The sequence below is a fragment of the Podarcis vaucheri genome (assembly GCF_965113315.1).
Source record: "Podarcis vaucheri genome assembly, chromosome: 14".
In the NCBI taxonomy this organism is placed as follows: domain Eukaryota; kingdom Metazoa; phylum Chordata; class Lepidosauria; order Squamata; family Lacertidae; genus Podarcis; species Podarcis vaucheri.
The window spans coordinates 44,866,744-44,885,230 of NC_138752.1; the positions used below are offsets into that span (position 1 = coordinate 44,866,744).

At 44.0% G+C, this 18,487-nt stretch overlaps 2 protein-coding genes and 1 long non-coding RNA gene across 5 annotated transcripts in view; 1 reads left to right on the forward strand and 2 right to left on the reverse strand.

The window, feature by feature from the left end:
- CYTH3 (cytohesin 3) overlaps nucleotides 1–3,983 on the reverse strand; it is a 74,815-nt gene extending 70,832 nt beyond the window's left edge. The window contains exon 1 of the mRNA XM_082199848.1: nucleotides 2,705–3,983. Within this exon, the coding sequence (XP_082055974.1) occupies nucleotides 2,705–2,738 (34 nt within the window). The 5' untranslated portion in view covers nucleotides 2,739–3,983. The remainder of the gene's footprint in view (nucleotides 1–2,704) is intronic.
- A 204-nt stretch (nucleotides 3,984–4,187) lies between these two features.
- On the forward strand, nucleotides 4,188–5,798 carry LOC309519162. Its single transcript, XR_014213704.1, has 2 exons — nucleotides 4,188–4,481; nucleotides 5,358–5,798. It is a non-coding gene; the product is annotated as an uncharacterized lncRNA (long non-coding RNA).
- A 4,374-nt stretch (nucleotides 5,799–10,172) lies between these two features.
- Nucleotides 10,173–18,487, reverse strand: part of FAM220A (family with sequence similarity 220 member A) — a 29,721-nt gene continuing 21,406 nt past the window's right edge. For 2 of the 3 annotated variants that reach the window (XM_082199512.1, XM_082199513.1), the window contains exons 4-6: nucleotides 17,362–17,521; nucleotides 12,739–12,973; nucleotides 10,173–10,428 (exon numbers count right to left, since the gene is read on the reverse strand). In XM_082199512.1, coding sequence (XP_082055638.1) covers nucleotides 10,259–10,428; nucleotides 12,739–12,973; nucleotides 17,362–17,521 — 565 coding nt within the window. In that variant the 3' untranslated portion in view covers nucleotides 10,173–10,258. The remainder of the gene's footprint in view (nucleotides 10,429–12,738; nucleotides 12,974–17,361; nucleotides 17,522–18,487) is intronic. The other variant, XM_082199514.1, reaches the window with a different exon arrangement.

Below are 18,487 nucleotides of genomic sequence, written 5' to 3' on the forward strand. Positions count from 1 at the left end.
GATGATCAGGGCTGCAGTCTAGCATATACCTGGAGGGAAACAGGGTCCCATTGTTGTTCTAAGGGCTTCTTGATAAAATGTCTTGGTCTTGAAATTACATAAATTACTTTTACAATTTTATTACCACTGTCCTTTGTGTGCTGCTTGATTAGGCAAAGCTTAACTCAAATGTCTTAACCCAATCCCTTTTGTTGAAAATCCTATATGATGTTCAAACTATGGGCACATCCATTATAATTCAACAGCCTGAAGGAGTACCCAAGGACACTATGAAATACGCGCCCTAGATTTTAAAGGTATGTGTTTACAAACATTTGAGCAAATGTCTATGGAAACTGTATGCCTGTTCAAACTGGATAAACTGCTTAGCAATTACTGCTGCACCTAGACTGAGGCAGCAGTCAAACTATAAGAAACAATTAACCTTTCTATCACACACTGTTTTCAGCAAAGCGTATACACAATTTCAGGCAGGCTAAAGAACACACAAGGATTTCACTGTGAAAGAACGAACAATTTGTCATCAACCTTAACACTACTGGTGGCACAAATCAACCATTTGAAACTGTTCATTGCATCTCCATGGGGCTTCTAATGTCCCTTAGTCTTCTCCCCTTTCTATAGGATCTTTTATACCCAGGCCTCATCTTGCATCACTAACTTGCCTTTTGCAACCATTGACACAACCCCTAAACACTATGCATTCATTTTTCCTCCTCCAGAAACAGATGACCTTTCAAGGGGGAAAATGGGAAGGGGACATTAATAAGTTAGGGTATGCCAGGACACAGAGTTCGCTATTGTCCTCCATGCTGAATGGAACAGTCCCAATCAGAACAGCATCCCTACATTAGAATTAGCAAAACAGGCAGTGCTTGCTTTGCCTTGCCAGAAAAATTAACCCAGCTCCTCCTTCAACAACACTCCTCTTTATATAGCAGGCAGCAGCCTGAAAACTACTCACTACTCCTTATTATATTCATGTCTCTCAGTACTCTACCCCATCCCGAGAGGCACTGATAAATATGTGAAAAAGCAATCTGTGGGCGACAGTGTGGGGGCAGAGAAAAATATACATGAATGGGAGTTGTGTGCAGTTAGGAGATAGGAACAAACCATGTCAAGAGGTACACATGAGGAGGGCTTTTTTTTTTTTTTAGAGTGGAAGTGGTTATAAAGAATGGGAGACATGATACAGTATGAGTAGCTATTGGGAGGGGGTGAGCCTTACTTCAGTTAGGGGAAGGGGTCACTCACTGCAACAGGATGAAAAAATAGCTTATGTTGCCAAAATAAAACTGCAAAGGACTAAGCATACATAGGAACACATGGGGATTGGAACTGTAGGGGAAATAGTAATACTTGCGATGGTAAAATGAAAGGGAAAAATTGTTGTATAGGGATCAGAGTCACCACAGAGGACAGTCACTGTTATATGTCACCTGCAACAGGTTGCTAGCGAGCCCCACACACTGACAGCAGCTGCCAGCTCACAGAGTTCCTCCCTGCCCTGCAAAAAAGTAAAAAGCAACACAGTTCTGGGCTGTCTGGATCAAACTACCCAACTCAAGCTCTGACATATAGCAAAACTAAATTTGGAAACTGAGAAGTGGGCCAACAAAAGAAGCAAGGGACATGGTGACTGGCGTCATTCAGGAGAACAAGGATCACTCATCACTCAAATCATCTAAATGGTTAACTTAATGCCAATCAGCCTGTCCCTCAAAACTGTGATTACAATTGGGCTGGTCAAAAGCATAGTAAAAGGAGTCAGCTGTTTCCAAAATTCAGTGCATGCTTACGGGTGTTGCAAGGAGGACTTTAATCTTCATTGGTGATTGCAAGTACTGTATAGAAACAGGCCAGAACATGGAAGGCAAGGGTGTGATCTTTGTGCTTGGGGTACGTGTCAGGAACAGGAGCAGAAGTCCACCGAAGCCCAAAAAAATCCTCAAGCTGTGTGGAGACTATTCTGAGAGGGTGGAATATATCTGCATACTTGACCCTGTCAATTCAATTCTTCTCTGAATCAAAATGCACTTCACTGACATGACAATGTAATCATGTGTTGTTGGAAAGGATTTTAAACTCCCTCAAGTGCAGAACTGGGAGAGCGAGAAATTGGTACTTGGTTTCATTCCCCACACACGAATCACACGTACAATTTACCAAAGCAAAACAGAGAGAGAGAGGTTTTTTTCTTTTTTTTTAAAGTATCAGGCAAGTTTGCTCTGGACCTCGACAGGAAGGATGCAGCTGATCGCCCAAATCATATATGTTCGCTATGGAGACTAACCAAACAAGAGGCATTAAAATTCGCAGAGCCAAAAACGTAAACAAAATAGTGGAAGTCAAGTTGCGCCGGTATAAGAAGCTCTCCAGTTTGTCACACTCTTGGGACCGACACCGCCCAACTTGGCAACCGACCTCACAGGATTGTTGCAAGGATGAAATAGGGCGACCCAAACCAAACACACACAGATCTCTCCCCTGATCCTCCCTGGATGAAGCTGACAGACTATTCCCAAAAATGTCTAATAATCCCTGCGTTAAAGGGGGAAACTCTGCACACGCTCAGAGGCACTCTGGTCTCTCTGCGTGTGAGGGCGAGGGGGGAGTCCCCCTTATAACATGGTCTTCCACGCCGCCGCCGCCGCCGCCTCATAAAGCTCCCAAACCAAACTCCTCTGCCGCCACTACTCACCGTTTCCTCCTCCTCCTCCTCCGTCTTCGTCCATGTTGGGGCTGCTGGCCGAGCACTGGGCGATGTTAGAGGCGTCGCGAGGAGCCCGCGCGGACTCCTGAGGGGGGCGCTTGGCGGCCGGCGGCTCCGGCTCCCCTCAGCTCCGAGGCGGCCGCCGATGTCCTCGTTCGCCTCGTTTCTCCTCAGCGGAGCTTCTCCGACTGTCGCTGCTGCTGCTGCTGCTGCTGCTTAGCGAGGCTCGCCCGCCCCTTCTCATGTGACCCACGCAGGGGAAGGGAGAAAGAAATATTATGTGGGAGGGAGGAGGAGGAGGAGAGGCCGCCTCAAGCCCAGGCCCTCCTTCGACGCCGCGCTCCGCCACAAGGCAGCAGTGCCGCCGCTGCCGCCGCTCCGAAAGGCCGGGTTTCCGTGAGGGGGAAATGGGGGGGGGGGCTGCTGCGGCTTCCCTCAGGCGACCTTCGAGGAAGGGACGCCGCCGCCGCCGCTCCCCCTTTCCCCAAGGCTGCCCAATCGCTCGGGAAACTATCGCCGTTAAAAATAAAGCGCATCGTTTCTCTGGGAAGAAGCGAAGCAACCCAAAACCGTCCCCCTCAACTGCCCGAGGAACTCAAAAGAGCGCCCACCTCCGCGAGCGATTCCTTTGGTCGTTTGAACAACGGCGGCTATTGTTATTCATTCAGGGCGGGTCAGAGGAGCCAGCTCCTTAGGACTAAGGAGGGGGCTTCGGCCCTCCAATAAAATATTTGAGGGTGCAGGGTTCCCCCAAAGTCGGTCGGCATTGCCATTCAAATAGTGCACCGTGTCTAGTGATCGATTATGCGGAGCGGTGCTTGCCTCCCATATTTTATTCAAGTTGGCACCCCTGGGTCGCCTCACGGCAGTTTTAAATTCAAGCTTAAAAACACTTTTCGCCCCACCTGGGTGTTAACTCAGGCCAAACTAGAGGCGAGGTTACTTGCATGGATGTAGATGCAAACATTTAGGTGATCAGGAGCAGTCTGGAAGCTGCGGGGATCCAGTTGCCTGGCACCCCAATCTCGGAGCGGTGCGAGATTCCAGGGGATCCCGGAGCTTACTCTGGGTTTATGTTTCCTTTTGGGGGTGAGACATAGCAGAGACTGGTGTCTTTAGTTTAGGGGCTATATAGTTTGTGTACACATATATACTCACCCTGAGCCTGCAGTGGAGGGGTTCACAACATTAGCACCCCAAAAAAGTTTTGGTTTACCCCATAGCTGCAGCCAGTTCCAAACTTGGGGCGGTGCAGGCAGTTCCACTGCATAGGGTGCCAAGACAAAGGGGGCACTAAATAATAATAATAATAATAATAATAATAATAATAATAATAATAGAATAACAACAACAACAATACAGGTACCTACAGAGAAGAAAGCAACTGTATGGGAATGAATTACTGTGATAATAAGAAATATTATGGGATTGTGCCCAAAAAATTCCTCACTCAGGGTGCAGTATTAGCAAAGTTAGGGCAGCCAATACATACTACTGTATACCTTTAAAGAACATTCAAACACACTCTTTCTGTGAGTTTACCCCTCACAGATACAAATCCCAGCAACCCTTAACAAAGGGACAGTCTACAATTTATTTTTTAGGGGGGGGAGATGTCCTTAAAATGTGCTTTAAAGGTATTGTGTGTACACAGTAGGGCTGACAAGCCAATCCTATAATTATTATTTTCCCTATACTGAGCTCCTTACATTGAGAGATTAGCAAATGATGACTGGAAATGGGATGGGGACTGTTAGTAACCAATGTAAGATTGTTGCTGCAGCATTAATCTGAAGCGTTTTAGAAGATTTCCATTTTGTGCTATGTCCATGATTTCTGTTGTAAGTGCCGTAGAAGGATGATATGAAAGGTGTGAAAAACTCTCTCTCTCTCTCCCTCTCTCTCTCTATATATATATATTTCCTTGTTCATAGTTCAGAAACTGCTGGGTCTGACCTTCCTCAGAATACCTTTCAAGTTCTCTACTGTCATTTTGTTAATCCCTAGAGAGAACTATTCTTTGGTTTTTTTATATTGCTCCTTCACAAATATTACTGCTGTGTTGACACTCTTGTTTAAGTTCAAAGTGTTCCTCAAATATCACAGTTCAGATTTCGTCTCTGAGGGGCCCAAAGATTTCCTATCCTTTTTGTTAGGCCCTAGCTTATTATTTTTTTCCAAACAGATCAGATTCCCTACATTCACTTTGTTGCTTTTATTGCAGTTTGGGATTATTTGTTCCAGTTAATTTTTTGTTCAGGGGAAGGCTAATAAAGGTTGAGTAAATGGTTTATTACCCATGTGAGGAAATTTAACATATTCAGATTATATTGAGGAATTTCACATGCAATAATATTACTACTGTATAGTGGTACCTCGTGTTAAGTACTTAATTCGTTCTGGAGGTCTGTTCTTAACCCGAAACTGTTCTTAACCTGAAACACCACTTTAGCTAATGGGGCCTCCTGCTGCCGCCGCACGATTTCTGTTCTCATCCGGAAGCAAAGTTCTTAACCTGAAGCACTATTTCTGGGTTAGCGGAGTGTGTAACCTGAAGCGTGTGTAACCCGAGGTACCACTGTACTCTAATTTTGTGTTGTTTACTTAATAGCTGGTAGCTAAAAACTTGTCATTTATGCAGGAAGAGTGGAAGGAATCAGAGGCTGAAGCTGAAGCAGGAGAGTTGGAAGAGGGAGGCCAAGAGGCAAAGATGAGTCAGGCTGGTGAAGAGTCCTCCCCTCCCCACTTGTCTCCCAGAACCAGAAGAGGCATGCAAAGGGTGGAGGAGAGGTTGGCTGCATGCAGGCGCAGTCTCCAATTACTTGGAAAAAAACCTTGAGCAGGAGAGGACTTAGACGGCTGTGAGGAGGCAAGGACTTTCAGCCTCAGCAACTGATTTTCATAGAATAAGTCCACCAGGAATGAGCTGCTCTGCGCTTTAGGCCTGGCACTCCACCAAGACTGTAGAGATTGTGCTTTGGCTAATAATAAGTTAACTCCAATTTTGAATTGTGTGATTACTGAATTGCACGCTCCTGTGACACAAGTAAACTTATATCCGCTGATGGCTACAAGCCACGTTCATACTGGATCATATCAGATACTCAGAATCTCCACAGAGTAAATGTGGGGGATTACCTCGCTGCGAGACTGCAGTCACAGTGCATCATCAGGCTCTAATGATGATGATGATGATGAAAAAAGTAGTTGAGGTGTGCGGGAGTACTTGAGGGAAGGCACAGGAAAGCACTTGGGGCTGAGTGAGCTCCAACCACTGGTATGGTTGGCAAGTGGCTGCACACCAGTGAGTATTATGACTGAAAAATGTAAATGTGTAGGTGCTAACCTACCAGATGTGCACAAAGAAAAATCAGACCTGAATGACCAGTTTGTGATCTAAGGTAACCTTCTGGGAGTACCCTGAGAGCTTGTTACACTTGGCAAGCCAAACCATCACAAATCCAGCTTTTCCCTTATGGATCCTACAGGTAGGACCGGCCCTATCATTAGGTGGAATGAGGCTGCTTCAGATTCTACAAAGCAACAAACCAATCTGCTCCGAGGCTAGCTGACTTGAGCTACACATTTTACATAGCTGTATTTTCCCAAATCCAAACTTGTTTCTAACTTTCTGTTCTGCACCCCCCCACCCCAAACTCTTTCAGGTGTGTCAAAACCCATAGCCTGGATAGACATTGCAATCCAGGCAGCATTAAGGATCACTGAAGCCCCTTTCTCTTGTCCCCAAATCACCCATCAAGTCTGTCAGGCAAAACCCCAGCAAATCGTCTCATTACTGCTAACTGAGTCAGTCAAACTCATAACACCATAAAAGAACTAAATTTCATTAATTAGACAGATGTCTCACAGTTGGAGGAAGGTTATTGACAATTTAACAAGCCTTCCTTCCTACATTGTTATAAAGAGTAAACACAACTTTTTAGGGTGGATTTTCCAAATGAATATTAAAATACAGTATAAACATATAAGCATAAAATATATATGTTATTGAGCAGCTGCTTTGTAATGGCTGAGCTTCCAGGAAAACATTTAAAATAATCTTGAAAGATCATTAAGCATTCATAGAGAGAATAATGAAACATTAATTCGCAGCATAGAATAACTGCACAACAAAGACTTGTGTAGAAGCAAGGATTGGTTACCATTTTTAAAATCTGTGTTTTAATTAAGAAAATGGGACGCAGTCTATATTTTCCGTTAATTTTGCATAAGGTGGAGAAAATCAGCCCAGCATTTCAGAAGGCAAAGAAGGAATTTTGGAGTGGGGAAAAACACTAAATAGAGGAATTTTTCCGAGGAAGCTGCAAGCATACAGGAGTCAAATAAATACCTGATGAAATCCCACTGTGGTTTATGGTGCTGGAACTGAGATGGATTTGGCACTTTACATTCCCTTTGTGGCCAGAATAGGATTTACACCATCATCGGTGTAGGAAAACAATTCACTATGCAGCCCAGATTCTGATATATTTAGCATGTGGGTTTCTAACTGCTCCATGGCTGTTACCCTAAGAAGACAAGAGTCCTAACCAAGATTTAAAAACTAGGTTGCCCATCTCATTTTGTACCTGGTATTCTGCAAACATCAATGAGAAATTTATGCTAGCATATTTCTCAGTGATGTTTATTGTTTTTGTTATGATTATGTTTATTACATTTATATACCATATTTTCCTCCAAAGAGATCAAGGTGGTGTACGTGGTTCTCCCTCCACATTTTATCCTCACAACCACCCTGTGAGGTAGGATAGAGGCTGAGGGACAGTGATTGGCCCAAGGTCACCCAGTGAACTTTGTGGCTGAGTGGGGATTTGAACCCTGGTTACTCAGGTCACAGCTGAACAATCTATTACAGCACACTGGCTCTCTTTGCAAAATTGAAACAAGAATGCACTATTCCAGATCATTAAGTTTATGTATGCCCTAACCTATTGGCTGCTGATTATTTTTAAATTGTAATTTTAATATTTTATTTCACTGTATACCACCTTGTGATTTCAAATGAAAGATTGCTATGCTATGAACCATCTTTGTAGTCAAGAAGGCTACAAATCAGGGCTGCAGTGATTAGTAATCAGCTTCTGTGGTGCAGTACAGAGGGATTGCAGAGGAATGCAGCTCAAATACTTTTTTTCCAGAGCAGGAGCAATTAAGTCATCTGCCAGAGCACCAGGGGAATTGACAGATCCTTCTTTCTCTGGCAAGTGAATGAGGTGATTATAACCCATTCCAGTTTGTTTGTGACAGATTAGCATAGAGGAAGGCAGAGAATGAGTTAAACAATAAAGCAAAGGTTGGATACATCTTAACTTTTCATGGATGGGGTTCCTACTTCATGCCAGCAGTTTAAATGGTCAAGGATGTCTGTGTTTCTAGCTAAAAGCTAAAAGCTGTACTTTGGCTGGCTGAAAATATTTCGCTAAAGCTGAACCTGTTTCACAAACTGAACTGATGCAATCGGAAGTAAGTACCGCTGAGCTCAATGGAGCTTACTTCCAGATAACTATGCCCAGGATTTTACATAGTTATCATGCAACGTTACAGCAAGTGGTTCAAAAAGCTGGAGACAGGAGACAAGCCGTTTTTTACTTCCCTTGGCTCTTAAGCCCATTGCATGATTCTTTAATGGTTGACTCATCAGTTGTTGGGGTTAATAGCTGGAGTTTCATAGGACAATATTAGTACATTATCGGCATAATGTGATTTCACGGCCTCTCTATTCCTGTAAATGTTACTCAGCTTATGTCAACTGCATCTGGAACGAAAGCTGTTTTATTCTGGGGCTCATTCTGACATACCTTGGATCCCAAATGCCTTGTGAATCGAATGTTTTGGCTCCCAAACGCCACAAACCCGGAAGTGAGTGTTCCAGTTTGCAAATGTTCTTTGGAACCTGGATGTCAGATGCTGCTTCTGATTGGCTGCAGGAGCTTCCTGCAGCCAAACAGAAGCCATTCCCTGGTTTCCAAACGGTTTGGAAGTCAAACAGACTTCCGGAACGGATTCCATTCAACTTCCAAGGTACAACTGTATTCAGTCCCTCAATCCCACTGCAAAGGAGTCTGGTATCTCAATATTCCAAAACTATGTAAATGTCCATTAAATTTGATAAATACTGGGAACGTCTCCCCCCATCTTCTCTTTTCCACCCCAACCATCCTAGCATCTTTTCCCACTTCTCCCCCAACATCTCAGGTACTTTGCCCTCCCTAAAAATCTCACCTCTTTCCTACTCTTCCACCCTGGTTCATGGTGGGTCCAGGTCTCCTATGAGGAAATGCTCCAATGAGCATTTGGGACTTTTTAGTTAAGATCATGGAGAAAGTGGAAAGTGAAGAAAATCTGCCCCCGTGGTCTCATGATAGAAGAAGAAGAGGAGTTTGGATTTGATATCCCGCCTTTCACTCCCCTTCAGGAGTTTCAAAGCGGCTAACCATCTCCTTTCCCTTCCTCCCCCACAACAAACACTCTGTGAGGTGAGTGGGGCTGAGAGACTTCAAAGAAGTGTGACTGGCCCAAGGTCACCCAGCAGCTGCATGTGGAGGAGTGGAGACGCGAACCCGGTTCCCCAGATTACGTGACTACCGCTCCTAACCACTACACCACACTGGCTCCATACTAGAACTTGTGTCATGATGGCTATTGCTCTGCCTCCAACCATGCTTCTGAAGAACATTTGCTGGAAACTGCAGAAGGCAAACATGCTCTTGCACTCAGGTCCTGCTTGCAGGCTTTCCACAGGCATCTGGTTGGCCACTGTCAGAACAGGAAGCTGGTCTAGGTGGGTCATTGGCCTGATCCAGCAAGCTCTTCTTATGTTCTCACTTAATTGCTCCAGGCAGGGCAGAACTAGCTGTCACTTATACCCTTTCTCCCTTCCCTGTTCTCAGGTTCTCCATGAGTCAATTTGCTCTTGCCCCCAAAGCAGCATACAGTGGTGCCCCGCAAGACGAATGCCTCGCAAGACGGAAAACTCACTAGACGAAAGAGTTTTCTGTTTTGGAGGTGCTTCGCAAAACGAATTTCCTATGGGCTTGCTTTGCAAGATGACAATGTCTTGCGAGTTCCTGCTGGTTTTTTCCTCCCCCCCCTTTTTCTAAGCCTCTAAGCCACTTATCAGCTGATCCGATCAGCAGATAAGCCGCTAAAAACCGCTAATAGCGCTAATAGTGCTAATCCGTCAATGGGCTTGCTTCGCAAGACGAAAAAACCGCTAGATGAAGAGAATCACAGAACGGATTATTTTCGTCTTGCGAGGCACCACTGTACTGTTCTCCCACCAGCAGTTTGTCCCTTCCATCACAACTGAGAACCCAGAAATATAAGAAAACCAGGAAGCAGCCACAGATTGAGATAAATAAAATAAAGCACTCAAAACAGAATTGAACATAACTGAAGGAGAACCATTGGTAAAGAAACACACTCACCTCCCAAGTTTGTGCGGGGGAAAAGCTTTAATAGAAAAATTAAAATAGGTGGTATATTTTCAAAAATTCTATGGGATGTTGTTCAACAAGATGATCAGGCAAACATTTTATTCTCAAGTTTAAATTTCTTTACGTACATTTTTATAAGGGCGATTATAGTTTCATTCCCAAACATCTCGGCAAGTTGCAAAGGTGTCAACCCTCCCATGGGACTTTCTACATCAGCGGTGGCATTCAGCAACAAATAGCAAATTCCCAGGTGCCCTAAATAGATTTTAAAAGAGAGAGAGAAAGAGGTAAATGTGTTTTGGCACAGAATATATTTTCTACAACCACCCGAACTTGACTCACACAGAACAATATCAACAGTTTATCTAGCATGCTCTGCAGTAGTTTGACTTCACTCCAAAGGTGCACGCCCCCCTTGTCTCCAGAAACGGATGCCAACAAATTCAAACAATTTAGGACAGGAATGGGGAACTAGTGCCCCTTCAGGTGTTGGGAACTTCCACTATCCCTGTTTGCTGGATGAGTCTGATGGGAGTTGGGAGTCTCACAACGTTTTGAGGCTCTCCACTCTTACTCTGGGGTACCAGACAGAGGTCCTCCATCACCCGCTACCTGGTGTGCATTTTTAAATTGTATTGCTCAGTTCTCAGGAACTTAATCCAGGTCTTCCAAGACTTTTGATTTTATCTATCTGGTTTAGGAAAGTTTCTTAACAATTTCCTACCTAGCTTAGCAACGGATGTGCGGATTAGAATTTACCAAGTGAAATATTTCAAATTTACCTTTCAGACTTAAAACATGAAAACAGGAAGCATCTTAATTATGATGTCTACGTTAACACGACCTTTAGGAATATTAATGCACGTTTTAGAATACTTGTGATTTATTTATCTTTTGTCTTTAAATTTTGTTGTGGTTTGAAACTGTTGGGACTTTAAGGTCAGGGCAGGGACAAGACTAGATGTTCTGGATTTAAAAAACAAACAAACAACCTGACAGGTATGTGTGGTATAGTATGTAGCATGCATAACAATTTTCCATGTCAAACAGGGCAGACAACAAGTATTTTGAGATCTACTTAACACTGTCAATGTAGTCTGCTTCTCCCTCCCCTACACCTGAATGATAAAGGAACCCAGCACTGGGAGCAGACAGAAACTTTTATAAGAGAGCTCCTCTAAGATGGCAGTGCTGGAGTAGAGTTCCCAGTGTCCCTATTCTGTAGCATATTTAGCACTGTGGTTTATGAAACTGACCTCTCCACACACACCCTGATGCCAGGCATGCAGTCACTGTGTATTAATGTGTATTACATCACTTATAACACAATCCGATGCTTACAGAAAAGAAACGCCCACTGAGTCAAGTGGGACTCACTCCCAGGTAAACAGGTATATAGGATTGCAGTCTAACCCCCAGAGGTGCACTCCATTGTCTCTCGAGACAGACAGATGCTAACAACAATAACTTAACTTTTAAAATGTGGTAAGCCGCCATGGCTACATTTGGGGATCTTCCTGTCAATTTTATTCAGTAGGGTCCTAGACATTTGCCCAAATCCCTGCCAGGATGGCACCACTGCCCAAAGCTGTTATTTGCCCCATTAAGACCTATGGATAATGGCATGCATATGCTTTCCTTTAGGGAGCAAATGGGTGGGAATGATTTTCTCATCAGGAAAATGGCACAGGGCAGGAACTTTTTGCAAACTGGGGGCCGCATTCTCTTCTGGGCAACCTTCCAAGGGCCACATGCCAGTGGTGGGTGGTGCCAGATGCAAAAATAGGCGGAGCAACACATGTAAAGTTTACCTTTGTGAAGTTGGCTAGTTTCTACCAACACCCCCTCTCTTAACCTCCATCCAGACATGCAAGATGCATGGTCAGAGTTCAGGAGCACATTCCAGCTAGGCCATGGGTAGGCAAACTAAGGCCCGGGGGCCGGATCCAGCCCAATCGCCTTCTAAATCCAGCCCACGGATGGTCCGAGAATCAGCACGTTTTTACATGAGTAGAATGTGTGCTTTTATTTAAAATGCATCTCTGGGTTATTTATGGGGCAAAAGTTTGCTGAAAAAGTTTGCTGACCCCTGAGCTAGGCAATCTCAGGGCATGAAGCAGGGCCATGGAGGGGGTGTGGCCTGGGATGTGGGGGTGGTTGAGTTGGGTACTATGACACCCTGTGCAAAGCCAAACCCACCCCCAACCCCGCTTTCCCAAAGGCAGGTAAGGGGGCATGAGGGCTCTGGCGGGGTCCTAGAGCCCTCCCAACTCCTTCCCAAAGCTGGGGAAGCGCTAACTAGGCTTTCCACCCAGACAGAGAGACTTGGTCCCCAATCTTGAGATTCCCCCACCCCTTGCATAGGGAGAAAGGGTTGAAAAACCTCCTCCAACTCCCAATTTCCCCCCAACACTGGGCTGCTTCTATCTGACCACAATCTCCACTGTTTCCTCTAATTTGGCCGTAAGAAAGAGGGGCAAAACACCTGTATTACCTCCTTGCACTTGTAAAATGACAGAACTACCTTAAAATCAAAACTTATTAAAAAAAGGGTTGAAGCATTACCGTAAGCAATAGCAAGATGTAACGCAGTCGCCCCATCGCACTGTGGATTTGGGACGTTCACGTTAATTCCAGGGTAATGCAAGAGCGAAGACACAAGATGCATTTTTCCAGTGTTTACTGCGGCATGAAGTGCTGTGTTTCCATTTTCTGCTACTTGGTTTATGCTGGGCACAGGAAGAGCCTGGAAAATTAGCAGGAAATACTGCTCACCCACCGAAGCAGAGCTAAGGGCCAGCTAGAATAAAATCAGAAAGCCGGCATTTTGTGCACTTTCCTACATAATCTACTATATATTTGGGGGGAAATGTTGCAAGTTATGCATTTGAACACCTTCTCTTAAGATATCGTAAGTGTATTTTGCAGGATGGTTCACGAGATCAAGGAGCATGTTTTCACCTATGTTTGGATACAGTTGGACACCATTTAGAATGAAGATGGCGAACTGAACCTTTCAAAATTGCACTGATTTTTTGGTTTCTTAGAATTCCTGAGCAACACTGCTAGTATATTGTACGGTGGTACCTTGGTACTCAAACAACTTGGAACCCAAACACTGCAAACCCAGAAGTGTTCTGGTTTGTGAACTTTTTTCAGAAGCTGAATGTGCTCCGTTTTGAGTGTTATGCTTCTGATTTGAATGCCACACTTATGTTTTGAGTGTTATGCTGAGGTCTGTCTGTTTTTGCTATTTATTTTGCGTTTTTTGTTTTTGAAGCTCTTTTTTTGTTTTTGTGACTGTGTGGAACCCAGTTCGGCTACTGATGGATCGATTGCGTGACTACAGTACATTGTTTATTGCTTTCATTTTTTGGATCAATGGTCTCGTTAGATAGTAAAATTCATGTTAAATTGCTGTTTTAGGGGTTGTTTTTAAAAGTCTGGAACAAAGTAATCCATTTTGCATTACTTTCTATGGGAAAGTGCGGCTTAGGTTTTGGAATGCTTTGGTTTTGGAATAGACTTCCAGAACAGATTAAGTTTGAGAACCAAACTACCATTGTATACTAATAGCAAACTCATTCTGTGAATGTAGAGCCTTATGTAGCCAAAACTGCACACATCCACACCAAAGGAATTATCATCAGGCTTTTGAGAACCCTGATTTCCAGACATATAAATATTTTTTTGAGGGGGGAACCCTAAAAACAGGTCAATAAGGACTGAGCATGCTCAATGGACCTAGAATGCTGGACTGGACAAAACCCAAGGAAGGGGAATAAAAGAGCTATCCCAGTAAAGAATATGGTTGGTTGTAACCCTAAACAGAAACACTCCATGCTGCAAAACTTTGTTGCTGGACCATTTTGTCAATGCATTAATTTTTTTGATTCACTTTCATCTCTAATTCTCATTTGCCTTGAAGTTTTAAAACTAAAGTAATTTCCATTTCTAAACCACCTAGAAAACTCATGGAGAAATAAGTTTTGTTATCCAATTAGGTCTTAATGTAAAAATACATCCCCCCCCCAAAAAAAACCCCACCTCACCTCTCTTCAGATAGGCTAGATGTTGAAATAAATTTAACTACGTAAGTACAGCAGCATCAGAAATCTCATTGACGGTTTGGGAGTTTTACAAAACACTTGGGGATTTGGAGCGTATAAAGACTTGCATTTTAAAAGACACAGTGACATAAATAAAGCCCTTGTGGATCACAAAGGTCCAACTGGTACTGCGTCTCATTACCTACAGTGCAGAGTCAGTACCTTCTGGGAAGTCCACGCTAAAGGCATGAAGGCAATTGCACACATTTCTTGCTGCCCCTCCGGAACTGTTATTTAGCACTATACTGCCTCTGAACCTGAAGGTTCCACTTCACTATCGCAATGCAGCAACAGAGCGCGGAATGGGACACATCTCTGGAAGATCTGAAGCTTTCCACACATGAAGAGTCAGGTTCAATTCCTGCTATCTCTAGCTAAAGAGCCCGAGATAGGAAAGATCCCTGTTGAAATCATGGAAAGACAGCAATACGCAAGGGAAGCAATACTACTCCAGACTGTCATGACTCAGGGTACGGCAGTTTAAAATAGAACTGTGCATCAGCACGGGAGTTGCAGAATTCTTGCTAATACAGGCACTAGGAAGCAATGCCTGCTTAGGAGGCAGCAGCAACCTTTTTACCCTTTACCCAAGTGACCTCACCACAAAAGGAAGTTCATTCCCTTCGCTGTGGAGCACATAGCTTTCTGGACTATCAGGAGTTTAGAAAGAGAAGCCTTGTCTGCTTTTGCAATGACAGGACAGGTTTATCAAATGAAATGGAAAAGCAAATGCCATATAACAGTGGTTCCCAACTGGTGGCCTGAGGACCCGTGGGAGTAACCCACCCAGGGGGTCTGTGGCACAATTCACATTACAAAAACTACTCTAGAGATATCCATTATTTCAAAAGAAGGGTTTCCATGGCTTGGCTTTTGAAAAACAGGGGGTACACAGTACTTGGCTAATGGGGAACCACTGCCGTATAACAAAGATCTGGCCCAGAAGGCCAAAAAGGTTTCCCATCTCTATCTCCCACCACTACTGGCAACCTCATGGGCCAACTATGACAGGCGGTGGGCCCGCTTGTCAATCACCAAACACCTTAATTACATCAATGATTGACAGGTGGGTGATGGTGCCCACCTGTCAAGGCTGGCTTGTAGAGGTAGGGGGAGGAGGGTTGACTTCTCCATGCACCAGCTGAGAGATCAATCCTGCTTAACGCTGGTTTTGGGTGCATGAGAGTAGTCCCAGCCTTGTTTTAATTTCCACTTTGATTCAGTTCTCATTTTGTATGTGAAAAAAAATATATTTTCTCCAAGAAGCAACAGAGATCTAGTAATGGAGGGGGAGGGGTGGTTGGCCCTTTGCTGCTTTCTAGGATAGAACCTCCAAGTTCAGAGGCAATATACCACTGAGTAGCAAGAGAGGGCCAGTCCCTTCATGCCCTGTGCTTTTTGGCTTCCTGGAGGTATCTTGCTGATCACTGTGGGAAGCAAGATGTTGGACTAAGAAGTTAGGTCTTCAGTCTGATCTAGCAGAATTCTTCTCAATTTCTTTAAATGCTCATCTTTGCACAGCTTTTGTAAGCCACTTATTCAAGCAGTATCTAAATTTTGAGATAGATGAACGTGGTTGCAGAAAAGAATTGGGGTTGAAATGGAGTGAGCTGGAGGAGGGACCCAAATGCGAGATGCAGGACCCAGAGGAAGAGTGGCTTGGATTTTTCATTCTCCCTGTCACTCCATCACCCTGCTCTCGCCCCCACCCCAGGTCAGCATCCCATGCCAACTGAGCATGCTCAACTTGTATAACCTCCTCAGTAATTGTTGTCATCATCACCAACGCCACCATTTATAAAGATAATGATGGCTCTTGATCAAGATGATGATCTCTTGGGTGTTAAGAAGAAACAGTACCTCTGCAGAGCCTCTCAATACTTATGGCATCTATTGTAAGTCTGGTGTCTTATAAACTCTTTTATAAGAATTCCGATTGCAACATTGGCCTTTTTCTGTTCTGTGCTAATCTTGCCTAGAAATAAGTCCCACTGAACTCCGTGGAACTTACTTCTGAGTGGATAAGCCGAGGAATTCGCTGTAAATTACTTCTGAGCATATTGAGGAGCTCATCTCCCTGTAATTCACGCTTCCAAGGAAAACAATTTCCGAGAGATGCTACTGAGTTTGGGAGGCAGACGTTTCCCTGAACTAATAAAGTTGACACCAGCTTGCTTCTGCAAAAAGACAATTGCATCACCATGTGGAATTTGAACAATCACCACTCCATAAGCCTGCACATTACCCTTGGGGGATAATGGATCAACAGCTGTGCAGTTTTCAGAAGCAGTCATTTAACTCAGCCTCACACCCCTGAAGGTTGCTTCACACATTGTAGTTTCAGATGTGTACCAAAGACATTTTAGGTGGATATGGGGAGTCTTTGGTCCTCCAGATGTTGCTGAAGAACAACTCTCATCAGCCCCAGCAAATATGGCCAGTGGCCTGGGATGCTAGGGGATGTCGCTCAGCAACATCTGGAGGGCCAAATGTTCCCCTCGCCTGCTTTAAGTACCGTATTTTTCGCTCTATAAGACGCACCAGACCACAAGATGCACCTAGTTTTTGGAGGAGGAAAACAAGAAAAAAATATTCTGAATCTCAGAAGACAGAACAGCAAGAGGGATCCCTACACAGTGAAAGCAGCAACCCCTCTTGCTGTTCTGGCTTCTGGGATAGCTGCACAGCCTGCATTCGCGCCATAAGATGCACACACATTTCCCCTTACCTTTTAGGAGGGAAAAAGTGAGTCTTATAGAGCAAAAAATACGGTAGATGGCAAAACATCTGAAGTGTAAATGTGACATGTTTGCAAATTCACGTTATCACAAAAAATGAATCCGGATTTTTTAAAATCTAAAGGAATGAGAGTGCAGATCAGAATCAAAGTTACACCTAAATAGCAATTTACAGTGCAATCCTAGACAAGCTTAATCAGAAGTAAATGTAATTCTCTCCCACATGGCTTACTCCCATGTAAATGTGCATAGGTTTGCAGGCCTCCACACCTCCTGCTTTATAATAAGAGTTTCAAAAACCTAAAAAATAAATGTAAATGTGAATCTTCTGAGTGACTGACCATTTCAAGGAAATAATCCAAGATCTTTGACTGATCATATATAGTGGCTAAAAATATTAGATTTCTGTTCTTTTCATCAGCAACACTGAGATCAAGCTTCTGGCTTCTAACAAGGTAATCCAAGACATCTGCATATCCCAACTGAACAGTCTGTAAAGCTCTGAGGAGGGGAAAAAGCAAATATGTTAACAGTTAACACTGCTTGGAAAAGAAGACAGAAAAGCAAAACTATTTCGATCATTTACATTCCATGCAAACTGATTGGCCACTGTTATGTCCGATCAACAGCCAGACTCCAAAGAACTATGCATTTAATTTGGTATTTCCCCTCCTAAGCCAGCCTACCTTTGGAGAGTTTCAACAGCAGTTTGCAATAGGAGACGGGAGTTCAATGTCCCAAGTAGAGGTGATGGCAGTGAACCAACAGGGTGTGTATATATATATATATATGCAGGTTTTGGTGTCTTCGGGTGTCTTCCCGTGTAAGAGTCGGGGTGTCTGTGCGACGTTTCGACGAGGTCTCACTCGTCATCTTCAGGCTGGTGCTTTCGGCTTCTTGTTACTGGAACAGAGCAGAATCTGGTGTTTGAGTTCCTATAAATACTGTTGAGGGGTGTGGTGTATAGCCTCCAACGTTCTGGGCAGAGAGGAAGTTCCTAGATTAGTGTGCCTTTTCTTCTTTTGTTCCTTAATTACTTGAGGGATATCTTGAGTGATTTCATGAGTGATATTCTGAATACCACTGGGTGGGTCATTAAGTGTAGATTAGTTGCTAAAGCTTTCGTGTCTTGACCTCTTGAGCTCTCTTCACAAGCTCAAGAGGTCAAGACACAAAAGCTTTAGCAACTAATCTACACTTAATGACCCACCCAGTGGTATTCAGAATATCACTCATGAAATCACTCAAGATATCCCTCAAGTAATTAAGGAACAAAAGAAGAAAAGGCACACTAATCTAGGAACTTCCTCTCTGCCCAGAACGTTGGAGGCTATACACCACACCCCTCAACAGTATTTATAGGAACTCAAACACCAGATTCTGCTCTGTTCCAGTAACAAGAAGCCGAAAGCACCAGCCTGAAGATGACGAGTGAGACCTCGTCGAAACGTCGCACAGACACCCCGA